Here is a 13,156-nt window from a genome sequence, read left to right on the forward strand (position 1 = left end):
CATCCATCTGCCTAGAGGATCCAAACAGAAGAACCCCAGGGGGCAGAGGCTGCAGATCCCACCTCAGAGACGGAACAGAGGCAGCGTGTAAAAGGGTAAAAACACAAGGTCAAAAGACAGCAACTGAGCCGCAGCTCCACTCTGTGGGCCTGAGAGTTCCTGTGTTAAGTGGGAATATGGCCTATGGGAAGGCTGTTATAAGAGAGAAAAAAAAAACTTTAAAGGAAAAAAAAGCAAGCAAGTAAGCTTCTAAACAACAGAGCACAGGCCTGACACCCTGCAGGTGCAGGGCAGTTTCTGCTCAACTATGATAAGCCCAAGGTAACCCGACCAGAAAACAATAATGCTGGTCTCAGATTCAGATACTCCACCTCCCAATCCAATGCTCCTTCTAATAATTCATACAGCCACATGAAAAAAGCGGGCGGTGGGCTGTGACCCAGCCCACTGACAAAGAAAATAGTAACAGCATTTCCAAAAGTACTCAGGGAAATTGTTCCACGAACACATGGACTGAGACCCACACGGCAAGGAGGGCAGTACCTGCGTGGCGGACCAGCGCGGACAGGTCGTAGCGCTTCTTCCCGTCGACGGCACCGCAGAGAAGGTCTTCCTTCTCCTTAACACAGGCGTATTTCGTGTCCCATGTGAAGAAGTAGGTGCAGTCAACCTCTCCTGTGAATACAGGATTTCCTTTCCCATCTTTACCTGTACGATTCAAGAGGAGAAATTTAAACTCCATACGTGACCAAAACTGAGGAACAGCTAAGGAGCAAGGAAGAAACTGAACAGGACCAATGCCAACTGACCAGTGAAAAAATTCAGGTCCAGACTTTCTTAGAGACCTTGGGGGTCTGAGATGGCAGAGGCTTCTATTGAGCTTCAGATGCTTAACCCTAAGTCCTCGATGGCAGGCTGGCAGGCCAGCGTGCCTTTCACCTTGGGAGACATTGACAGAGGCCGTGTACAGCGCCTTCAAAGATAAGATTAAAAGGGCAGGCAGGAGGAACGCAAGGGCAGTGAGTGGGATCCTCTGCTCCCGGGCTATGATCAGCTCCCAGAGGCTTCTGAACATCTCTGGGTGACACTGGGGACTCGCAGAAAAGAAGACAGAAATGGAGCTCTAGTTCCCTGAGCACCACTGACTTCGTGATGCGACTGTGAACAAGACAAGTTCTCTGGGACTCATCCCTAAAGTAAAACATGGGTGGAAACCACCTACAGTCAGTTGCTCCCAGTGAAAGCACGCCAAGGTCCTATGCCAGCCCAACAATGTTAGCGGCACATCTTCAAACAGTGCTGGCATTCTGTGGCTCCGTCAGTGCACCTGTCTGTAACACCTTCCTCAAATTGAGCCTCTTCTTCCACCAAGAGTGAGCCCCCCAGACTTCCCATTCCTCAGCAGGAATAGTTCAGGTCTAAGTCTGAAAACCAGCTCTTCACAGGTCACGTCCCCATCCCATGGACGCGGAGATTCGGAGGCTTTGCTGACTTGCTCCTTGCTGGAAATCCTACGCCTGCACCTTTCCAGACTAGGGGGCTGTGGGCACAACCCTCCTTTTCCCAACCCTGATGGTTTCATAATCCTTGTCTGAGCCTCCCACCATGTGATCTGCCTCCTTGCGGTTTGGTATCATAAGCTATGCAATGATCTAAGAAAATGGGAAGAAAGATTCTGTATCAAGAGCAAACGATACTTCAATTGTAATTTCTACCAAATCTTTAACAGTGTCATCACTATAATTATACTACCAGCCACAGCAGTGAACCTGTACTGAGCACAGTCGCAGCCAGCCACTGAGCTCAGCATCTCAGCTACATAAGAGCGAGCTGCAGAAAAACAGGCTCTGTTTAAGTACTTTCTTTATGCAGTTACGTGCTGCATAACATTTGGTCAACAGCAGACTGCATATACAACAGTGGTCTCAAAAGATTGTAATACCGTATTTTTACTGGACCTTTTCTATGTTTAGATATATTTAGATACTCAAATACTTACCATTGTGTTACAACTGCCGGCAGTACTCAGTACACTCATGTGCTGTACACACTTGTAGCCCAGGAGCAATAGGCTACACCATATAGCTTAGGTGTGCAGCAAGATATACCATCTAGGTGTGTGTTAAGTACACTCTATGATGTTCATACAATGACAAAATCACCTAAAGACACATTTCTCAGAACATACTCTCATTGTTAAGCAACACATGACTATATTAATCTATTTGATCCTCAAAACCCTATGGCAAAGGTGCAATTTTAGCACCATTTTGCAGATTTAGGATGCCTAAATAATTTGCTTATGGTTTCATAACTAAAAACTAGGGCAGTGTGAATCAGACCGAGGGTCTGGCCTCATCCATGCTCATAACCACAAGGCAAGATCTCCCCACTCTACTGTGGGGTTTTTTTCTACTTTTCTTTTTTTCTTTGGTTTTCTCTCCTGTGTTTTTTGTTTGTTTGGTTTGGCCCCTGAGGTTGTCGGCGAACTAACTTAGCAATAATGACGCGCCTCTGCTTCTCTTCATCCCGCCCACAAGGTTTACACACAGTTTAATCCTACTGGATTCACATTTCACTATTGAAAAAGATTTGTGTTCTGCAAACGTGAAGCATTCACTGCGTTTCTCTTTTACCAGGTAAGTTTACAAACAATTAAATACCACTACAAATCGTCCTAGTACTCGTCCGTACTTTTGAGCTGGTTTTGCATCTGAGACGTACTAATAATCTGCAGGCAGAGTCCACTGTAAATAACCATTGCTATGTACCTTACACGTATTCTTACTTCATTCCTCAAAGAATGTTAGCAGAACAGTAAGTTGTGCTCCCCTCTCCCAAACCACTTCGGTTCATTTTTAAGCATACTGGGCTTTGACTTCAGAAATCACTATTCATGAGGCCTATGGTTTCTGTCCGCTCATCAGCAATGTTAGGATTAGCTCTGCACAATCTCTCCCTCACTCACACAATCCCCAAGTTGCCAGTCTGGCTCCACAGGCTCGAGTTTATTCTCCAGCACACCACTTTGTGTCCTCAGTCTCTCGACTCCAGCAAAAGCGGAAGGAAGGTTTTCAAATGGAACCAAGGAGCTCTCTGCCTAAGGAGCAGGCAGCAGCACCCATTTCTCTGTGGCAAAAACAATGCTACCTCTTACCCAACTTGTTTAATTTTTCCTCTAGACACATAGCTAAACTCCATTTCCCAGCCTCCCCTGCTATTCAGGCTGGGCCAAGTGACTTATTGCTGGCCTGGAAAAAAACAAAACAAAGGAAATTGATGTTACCATCCTACAGAGTCCTTGGAAGTCACACCTACAGATGGCAGAAACACAGGATGGAAAGAGTGCAGGTCCCCAAATGACCACATGGAGCAGAGCCTGCACCCCCTACCCCAACCCTATCCCCAAGGACTAGCACTGAACTAAGACAAGAAACCTTTAATGGGCTGAGCTACTTAAATTTGTGAGTGGTTTTTTATTAGCCTATCCTAATGAATTCTGCTCTTCCAAAAAATTATCTAACATTCTTATTTAAAGGAAACACCAATAATAAAGCATCACTTTACAACTAGATTTAAACAAATGGTAAAAAACATTATGACCAAAAGGTACACTTACATCCTGAAAAACGCATGAACCTTAGATTCACATGCATAATTCCTAGAGATCCAACTTAAACTACACTTCTACTACACAGCCAATTATCACCCGTTCACCTTCAAAAATACATTACTACATCTATCTAATACACAGAGTCCACCAAGGGATTTTCTTCAAAAACTCTAAGTTTAAATTCGAGCAAAGTAACAATGAACTAATTTTGCAGTACATAGTTTGCTCTCAAAGTTTGGAGTGCTGAATTACAGAGCTGGAAGGAATTGAAAGTATTTTTTAATACAACTCCTGCCTGAGAACCAGCTCAAAACCCTCCCACAAAACACCTAACATCTCTCTGTCCAGGCTCCTTGTTACAATCATAAAGATCACAGCTTAGGAAAACATGGGTTTTTAATATCAGGATGTCACCGTTAATTTTGTTAAGTACAACAATGGTACTGAATTTATATAAAGGAATGTTCTTTCTTGGCATCAGGGTGGGGTGATATGGGCCATCAATGACGCATGGCTTACAAGAAAAATCTGCCAAAACATCAAGGGCTCTTAAGAGTGGCAGGCATGTAAATTTTTGTTTCAATGTTCTTTCTGTGTTTGAAAATTTTTATAACGGAAAGGAAAAACGGAGCATTTTGTCAAGCCTCACCTCATCTGGGCTTTAGCTCTCTGGGCCCCATGGTTTCGTAACTAAAAACTAGGGCGGCTGGGAACCAAATCCAGAGGGTGTGGCCTCATCCATGCTCATAACCACAAGGCAAGATCTCCCCACTCCACTGCGGGTCTTTTTAATTTTTTTCTATTTTTCTTTCTTTCTGTTCTTTGGTTTTTCTCTCCTGTGTTTTTTGTTTGCTTGGCTGGCAGCTCCTCAATGCCCATACCTCTTCCCTGTAAGTCTGAGACGACATAATGCCCTTCTCATATGCTGCTCATCCTTTTCAATCTTTCTGGATAATGATTCCGTCTTCCCAGCATCCCCAAATGAGATCAGCACACTCTCAAAGATCTCGGCCAAGTCATTAATAAAAAGCCCTGAACAGAACAGGGCCAAAGGAGGTCATCACAAAGTTGGAGGGAGACTCAGACCACAGCAGAGCAGCCCAAGCTAGCAGGAAGTCTAGGGGAGCCAGTTGGGGTGACCTGGGAGCCAGAACCAAGGTTGGGCATCAGAGGGGCTGGGCACATGCGGAAGATACAGGCTGTATCCCTAGGGACTGGGGACACCGAGTAGGAGAGATGTGATTCAGGGTGCAGACACGGCTAAGTAGGCTAGTAGCGTAGGTAGGCTAAGAGGTGAGGGCGATGAGAGAATGATGGAGAAGCTGAGGGGTGCAGGGAGTGCTTAGACCAGATGGGAGGTGCATTTTATCATTCACGAGTCAGATGTCTGTCACACCCCTGCTGAAAATCCTTGGGACTTCATAGATTTCCAGATATAATCCAGCTCCTCTGCAGGACATACAAGTTTCTTACAATACTGCACACTCACCGTTCCAGGTCATCTTCAGCCACATTCCCCATACACGGCCTCTAACCCGCTTGCAGCTACCCTGGTCCATGCCTTTGAATGTCTGGAGGTCCAGGCCCTACAGCCACCCCAACACGGGACTGGCACGTTCCTAAACGTAGCGTGGCTCAAGCAGCACTTCCTTCTCTCTTAACTGCCTGGCCCCTGCACCCAGCCCAGACTCCAGCCAGTTGACCTTCGTGCCTCCCTCCTGGTAAAGGAGCGGAGTGACGACACTAAGCACTAGCTGTACTCCGGCAGCACTGCCCTGAACCTCCATCCTCATGCTCCTTATCTCTCTCTGCTCCTAGTCTGTGAACACCTAGAGAGCCATCTATCCTTACAACACCCTCCAGCCTCATAGGGCCTAAGCAAATAGGCACTAAAAAAATGTGTGTATTGGGAAAGTAACAAAAGCGGCCACGCAGAGAACAACGACAGCAATGGCAGACCTGTGAACGAGGGCACCCCAGGGGCAGGTGCCACAACAGCAGTTACTGGGGCATTTTGGAAGGCCTTCCCAGCGGAAGACCCCGGGCTGGATTTTGGCCTGCTTGCTAGGACACTCGCAGCGCTGCGGAGCTACCAGGGCAGGGGTGCCTAAGTGTCTCTCCCAACGCACACCTCATCTCCGGAGGCCTCGAGAGCAAGGTTCTCATCATGTCCAGCTGCCTCTCCCTCATCCCACAGTGAATCCTGTAGCAACCCACCCTATCACCAAGCCACACAAAGCTCTGCCATAGAAGAACACACGGAAGCAAGGGCCAGAAAGACCCTCTGGGTGTGGCAGCACTTGGGGCAAACTACAGAAACCCAGAATGGGCTCTAGAACTGCTCTGAGCAGTGGTAGGGTGCCCTGCAGGGTGCCTGGAGTCACAGCCTGGGGGTCAACAGATGGCACAAGTTTCTGATGGTGTGGTTTTTAGTAAGTACACTAAGCCACTCTCTTTAAGGAATGACTTCTACCTTCACCTCCTGGGCGCAGCTGCCAACCCAGAGGCAGCTACAACGGTGTCTACAATCGTCAAGATATGGACAGTGGCACCGCTTTTTGAAATGCCAGTGTCTTGGTGACTCAAGGGTGCTTCTCATCACTCGGAGAAATGCACGCCTTCGGCTTCAACGTACCCAATGACATTGTGCAATCCCCAGATCCAAACTCTACCACAGGCTCACCACTTTGCAAAAAGGATTACCTTGACACTCATTACATAAAGGAAGAGGTCACTCAAACAAAACTGGCAAGCCATCTCGCCCCTGCCGAATCTGTCCTTGCTGTAGTTTAGTGTGCACCAAAATGCAAGACGAAAACTTTCCCAACAAGCTCAGCGCTGGGCCCACTCCCAAAACAAACAGAGAGAACCGAGGAAAATGCAAACAGGATGTGTGTGTCCACTGGGGCAGTGGGGGTGGGAAAGTGTTACTCCAATAGAAAAAAACCCAGTCTGGGGGCTAGAGCTGGCCAGTCCAAAGGACGGCATCTGACTCCTCCATTCAATGTTCACTTCCAAGAACACGCCTGTGCACACACACAAGCACATGCCCACGAATGGAAAGAGGAGGGGCTGAACTCCAGCGCACACTTACCTGCGGTTTTATTGCACTCAAAGTTTATGACGCTCATCCGCTGAAACCCTGAGCTGCATTCATCGCCTCCAAAATATATCAAGGTGAGGTCTCCATCCGAATATCTAGATTTTTGTGAATATAAAGACAAATGTGTTTGGGAGAACCAAGAAAGAAACCTGACTCTTTTTAAATGTCTACACTAAGCCTTTTGCATAGCATCAACAAATCACTACTGATCTAAAACAGCAAGCTCTCTAGCCAGCTAGGGAAAAATATCTACAGGAAATGAGTTCCAAATGTATGGGCTTGACATCCTCTCGCTTCAAAGTAGTAACTGGCTGGAAGAAAGTGCTGAAGGTTTTGCTGTGAGCATGAAGACTTCTCTTGTTCTCACTTTTAGATTTTGTACAAAATAAATAACGCCCAAGAATTAGACAGGCTTCCTAACAGCCGCCATGAACACAGCCGTGCCTGAGGGGCCTTGGACAATACTGATCCTGAACAATTTGAAAGAAGCAAAAATAAAATGTTTAAAATGCAGCTTCTCGGCAGATATTCCATGCTTTTAAAAAGCTCAAAGACCAGTTCTGGGGTTTTTTGCAGTTTTCTATTCCTAATTTTTGAATCGTAATTGCCCCTAACACGTTTTCAGAAAACTGCATTTTCATCCTGCTTTTCTGAAGGTTAACTACCAAGTTAAGGGTCAAAAGAAATGGCTGAATGCACTGTTTTAGTTGTTTAAAATTTTCTATAATGTCGATGGTGCTTGAGATTCTCAAACTGCCAGAGAAAAATCAAAACTCCTTAAAAACAAATTTTAAAATAAAAAAGCCCTATCAACTGTCAACTCATTAAATAATTTTCCTACAGTAGGTTCCGTACAAACAGCAAGTTTATAAAGTGAACAGTTCTAACAGAAGCATTCTTACTCTAAAGCCAGGAAAAACATTTGATTGTTTAGTGACAAACGGCAACTTGCCAAAGTCTAATAGGAAGGAATGCTGGCGTAACTGACTTCCCTGTACCTTATGGAAAATGGAAAGAGGAAGAAAAGGAGAGGGAGTTATGTTTCACAAGAATACACACAATGCCCTTGAAAATTATGCAGGCCGGGTCCCAGGCACATGCCTCTAATCCATGCACTTTGGGAGGCCAATGTGGGAGGATCACTGAGGCAAGGAATTCAAGATCAGCGTGGGCAACATGGCAAAACTTCATCTCTACACAAACTACAGAAATTAGCCAGGCATGGTGGTGCATGCCTGTAGTCCCAGCTATTCGGGAGGCTGAGGTGGGTGAATTACTTGAGGCAGGGAAGTCAAGGCTGCAATGCACCGAGATCGCGCCACTGTACTCTAGCCTGGGCGCCAGAGTGTAACCCTGTCTCAAGAAATACAAAGGAAAAGGAAAAGCACACAGAGGTTGTTGATGTACCGGAGGGTCTGATTCTGGTATCTTCCTGCTGCTTTGACTTGAGACGTATTGTTCCTTTTCACTTGGCAAACCGCAGCTTGCTTTTTATTACAGAACTGTGTTTCAGTTTCTCCACAGACATTCAAATAAAACAAATATTCTTTTCCATCTGAAATATAGGGCGAACCTAAAAAGAGGGAAATTAACAAGAGGCTTGTTTTACGTGAACGGGTATTAGAAGGTTACAGGATTACTTAGTCAAACCTGAATCGTATTTCTGAAACACCAGCCCAAACTACAGCTCTCTCCAACGCAGGAGCAGGCATGGACTGACTTGGCCCCCTATTGTCTCGTACCCTCTCTCAGTCCCCTTCTTCCTAAGCAGCGCCAGGAAGCAGAAGGCGCCTGCTTACCTCCGCTCTGGGCAAGTGGTGTGAGGTCTATGGAGACGTCCTGCTGCTCACCGCTCAGAGAACAAGTTTTGCTTTCCAGGTAATCTCTGTGGCAGGCATACTCAGTAATCCACTCAACTTCATAGCGGCAGTTGGATTTAGCAGTGAGTTTGGGAATGGTGCCCTATTGGGAACAATGTGAAAAAGGCAAAATAAAAAATGTTTCATGTGGCTTAAGTGCAGATTTTCCACACTTATGAAAAGCTCAAAGACAGGTTGTTAGGTTTCTACATTTTGCTGTTTCTGTTTTTTGAATCATGAATTGCCTCTAACACATTAAGATTATTTGACTTATAACAACTCAGTAAAGTTACTTTTTTTCTAAACTGTCATTTTTTTTTTCCATTTGATTTGTAACACCTCCATTAACTTTGTACACTCTATTCCCTTTCTAGTCTAGTCACCTTCAGAGAGACACTCAAGTTTTGGCCAGTGAGCACCTGGACTCAGTGGCATGTGGCAATCACTAGGACGTCGGCAAGCGCTAACAGGCCGTGCAGGGTGCATGGTCCATTCACCGCTTTCCACAAGGTGCTGCTGGAGTGGTGCAAGCCCGACACTGAGTGAACGTCATCACACGCGTGCACATCCAAGGGCACGGTCCACAACCCCTGTGGGATCCTGGGCACCACATCTGTACCCACACCTGCTCCCGGGTGAAGCCAGGGCACCACCCAGACACAAACCCGATTCTGCCACTGTATTGCTTCTACAGAGTGGGAGCTCCACCATTCATCTTTGATGAGAGCCATGAAGGGGGCTGATGGGGTCCCTGCTCACCAGGAATGTCACTGCCATCTTTTTAACCATCCTTGGGAGACACATCTTATTGGGCTTAGCACCGGGCACAGCAGTGCTGCTTCCCAGCACCATTCGTTCCATAAATACGCACTGAGCACCTGCAACACGCCAGGCACTAGGTGACAGGTTTACAAACAGGTCGCACACAATTAGTAAGTTGCAGAGTTGCAGGCCCAACCCTCTTCTGTCTGACTCAAAATCAATGCTTCTGCCCACGTGGCTCAGTGCAGTCTGACACACGGTGATGCAGACCCCAGGGCTCCATAAGAGAAGCCAGGCACAGAAAGCCACACAGTGCAGGATTCTCCTGACATAAAACATCCAAAAAAGGCCAATCCACAGAGACAGGAAGAAGGTGCACAGTTACCAGGGCTTGGGGTGTGAATGGGAAGAGACTGCTAATGGGAAGGAGGTTTCTTTTTTGGGGTGATGGAAATGTAAAATTTAGACTGTGATGATGGTTGCACACTTCTAAAAAAAATACTAATAACCACTGACTTGTACTGGAAAAAAAAAAAAAAACAGTGAATTTTACAGTATGTAAATCCAGTAAATAAATCAAGCATTTTTTAAAAGATCTATATGACAAAGTGAGTGTTTACTAAATACCAGTTCCTAAAATGATTCAATGAGCAAACCGTAAATGCTTAAACAAACCTCCCAAGTATTACAGTGTCCAAGCACATGTCACACAAGGTCTGCCCAGTGAATAGTCAAGCTTGAAAAGAAACCTGGCCGTGCGCAGTGGCTCACACCTGTAATCCCAGCACTTTGGGAGGCCGAGGTGGGTGGATCACTTGAGCCCGGGAGTTCAAGACCAGCCTGGGCAACATGGCAAAGCCCCGTCTCTATTAAAAACACAAAAATTAGCCAGGCGTGGTGGTGCACACCTGTAGTCCCAGCTACTCAGGAGGCTGAAGTGGGAGGACTGCTTAAACTGAGGAGGCAGAGATTGTAGTGAGCTGAGATCGTGGCACTGCACTCCAGCCTGGGTGACAGAGCGAGACCCTGTCTTTAAAAAAAAAAAAAAAAAAAAAAAAAGGAACCTCTTGCCCCAGTAATACCAAATCAGCCTCTTCTTCTAACACCAAGAAATGCCTCATACCCCTTCGAGGAAAAAGGAGGAAAACTCCCAATTCTCTTGATTCTCATAGAGTATAATGATTCTTACCAAATGTAGAGCAAATAAAAAGGGAAAACACTAAAACCACCACCGCCTGAGAACATCTAACTGGGCTTAAGAGATTTCAACTCACATGTGTAGGTACAAATGAAAAGTGTGAATAAATATTCCTCCCCATTCATACTCAGAACAAACATCAGACACTCAGGCCTTCATTCAGTTGACAGTACATGGACGTGGAAGTCTGGGGACAGAAAGTGGAAAGCTGAGCCCAGCACTGTCTCCATATCCCACACACACCAGGCCAGCTGCCAGCCTGACGTCAGAGCAAATTCCACATTTGCTTGGGGGAAGGGGAGTGTGGTTCTCTGCAAAAGAATTCAGCCCCTCCCTACTTCACCCTATTACTAAGAAGGCAGAAAGAAACTAAAGGAAAGCCCTGCCCTATCCCTTCCTCCCTGGGGGATGCCTCCTTTCCATCAGCACCTGCCCCCCGTTAAAACACTTAAACAGGCACTGAGGACTCAAGGACAAGTAAGTCTCAGCAGTTACACTCAAAGAGTTTACAACTGCACTGGAGATTTCATCCACAGCAGAGTGCACAGCAATAAATTGGCCTGTGATGAGAAGGAGGGGGGAAGGCATGGGTGGGGGTTTAGGGGCCGACTGGGAAAAGAGAGGGAGGGAAACGCTTCTCATCAGAAATCACAGGCTTGAAATTATACTGCATTTTTCCACTACTCACTAAAACAATCCAACTACAAAAACAAAAATATCTGCCCATAAACTACTTAAAATCGTCTCACAGAGACTAGAACAAAAAACCATCCCATTATATGTGGAGGCCCCTCCGGGTTGCTGTAAAAAAGCAAAAGGCAAAATGCAAACAGCTCTCCCCGAGTGAGCTTCATGTGACAGAAGCTATCCCAGGTAGCTCATCTCCTCCTGAGAGCCCACCAGTGCCTCTGTCATGGCTCCCAGCTTCCTGCTGGGAGACCCACCCTGCCCCAAGCCCAGACACGCGTTCGCGTGGGCAACCCAGGCTAACCTGCGCCACATTACAGTTACCAGGAGACAAGTCACTTACCTCTCTCCGTTCCGACGGGCAAACAAACGTAATAGTCACTGCGGGGCTGTGACCGTCACAAAAGTCTAGCTCTCCTGCCTCTTCCCTCACGTAACTCAGGACAAGCCTGGGAGAGCCACATTGAGAAAAGAATATTACGAAAGTATAAAGTGCATCCAAATTCACATGCCGCCCTGAGCATTCAGCACATTCACTTGTGGGGAGAGGGTAGCAGAAGAAATATCAAAATATAAAAGAAGCTATGGTATAAAATGACTTCATTTCATTTCCATTTGGGAAAAAAAAAAGTTCTAAGTAAACCCCAGTGAGTGTTATTTTGTTAAAAATCAAATAAATAAAGTGACCAACACATAAATTTGATATATTAAGAAAACCTGGCTGGGCGCGGTGGCTCACGCCTGTAATCCCAGCATTTTGGAAGGCCAAGATGGTGGACCACCTGAGGTCAGGAATTCGAGACCACCCTAGCCAACAGAGCGAAACCCCATCTCTACCAAAACTACAATTAGCTGGGCATGGTAGCACACCTCTGGTCCCAGCTACTGAGGAGCCTGAGGCAGGAGAATCACTTGAACAGGGAGGCGGAGGCTGCAGTGAACCGAGATCACACCGCTGCACTCCAGCCTGCATGACAGAGCGAGACCCCATCTCAAAAACAAAAACAAAAAAAAGAAAAAAAAACCTGTTTGATCTGCTTCATGTCCTAGAATAAGGAAAGAAAAAAGGAACAAAAAAAAGTACTTTTTTAAAAAAAGGAAGAAACACCATTTGACTAAAGCAAACAAATAAAAAAATGTTGTAAATGAGATAACAAAATTAAAAAAAAAAAAAAAAAGCAGACAAGTAGGCCAATTGCATTTTTGCCCACAAGGCTAGTCAATCATTTCCTCTTTACACAATAAATTCTAAGTGCCAGCCAAAGTTTTGTTTTGTCTTAACCCCAGAGCACCTGCCCAGCAGGGACTGAACTGGGTGGGGTTCTCTTCCACTACCCAAACCACCATCCAACATGGCCCCACCACCAGAGTTCACTCATTCAGTGTGGAATGGGCCCAGTGCCCCTGGCTGCCTCCTAGAGAATAGCTGATCAGAGATGATCTGCTTTTTCCCACCAGAGAAGTTCACAGTTTTGCTCAGTGTCCCACATGTTACTACATCGTCACTCACACTCATTCATATTAAGAATTACCGATGTGTCACCTTGAAGACTCTGTTAGGGACTGAACTGTTTCCCCTCAAAATTTTTATGTTGAAGGCCTAAGCCACAGCTCAGCAAGTGACTGTATTTGGAGACAGGGCCTTTAAAAAGGTGAACAAGGGAAAAGGAGGTCATATGGGTGAGCCTTAATCCCAAAATCACTGGTGTCCTTATTAGAAGAGGACATTCGGACACACCCCCCCGCAGAGGGAAGGCCATGTGAAAACACAGAAAGAAAATGGCCATCTAACGAGCCAAGGAGAGAGGCCTCAGAACAAACCAGCCCTGGTGACACCTTCTTCAGACGTGCAGCCTCTAGACTGTGCAGGATATACATTTCTGTGGTTTAAGTTACCCAGCCTGTCATATTTTCTTATGGCAGCCTGAGTAAAC

General features: G+C 46.0%; 1 protein-coding gene across 1 annotated transcript in view; it reads right to left on the bottom strand.

The window, feature by feature from the left end:
• LOC105492011 (insulin like growth factor 2 receptor) overlaps positions 1-13,156 on the bottom strand; it is a 135,079-nt gene that overhangs the window by 64,145 nt on the left and 57,778 nt on the right. The window contains exons 7-11 of the mRNA XM_071096247.1: positions 11,566-11,671; positions 8,516-8,678; positions 8,124-8,289; positions 6,708-6,811; positions 544-708 (exon numbers count right to left, since the gene is read on the bottom strand). Coding sequence (XP_070952348.1) covers positions 544-708; positions 6,708-6,811; positions 8,124-8,289; positions 8,516-8,678; positions 11,566-11,671 — 704 coding nt within the window. The remainder of the gene's footprint in view (positions 1-543; positions 709-6,707; positions 6,812-8,123; positions 8,290-8,515; positions 8,679-11,565; positions 11,672-13,156) is intronic.

This window comes from Macaca nemestrina, chromosome 5, assembly GCF_043159975.1.
Source record: "Macaca nemestrina isolate mMacNem1 chromosome 5, mMacNem.hap1, whole genome shotgun sequence".
NCBI lineage: Eukaryota > Metazoa > Chordata > Mammalia > Primates > Cercopithecidae > Macaca > Macaca nemestrina.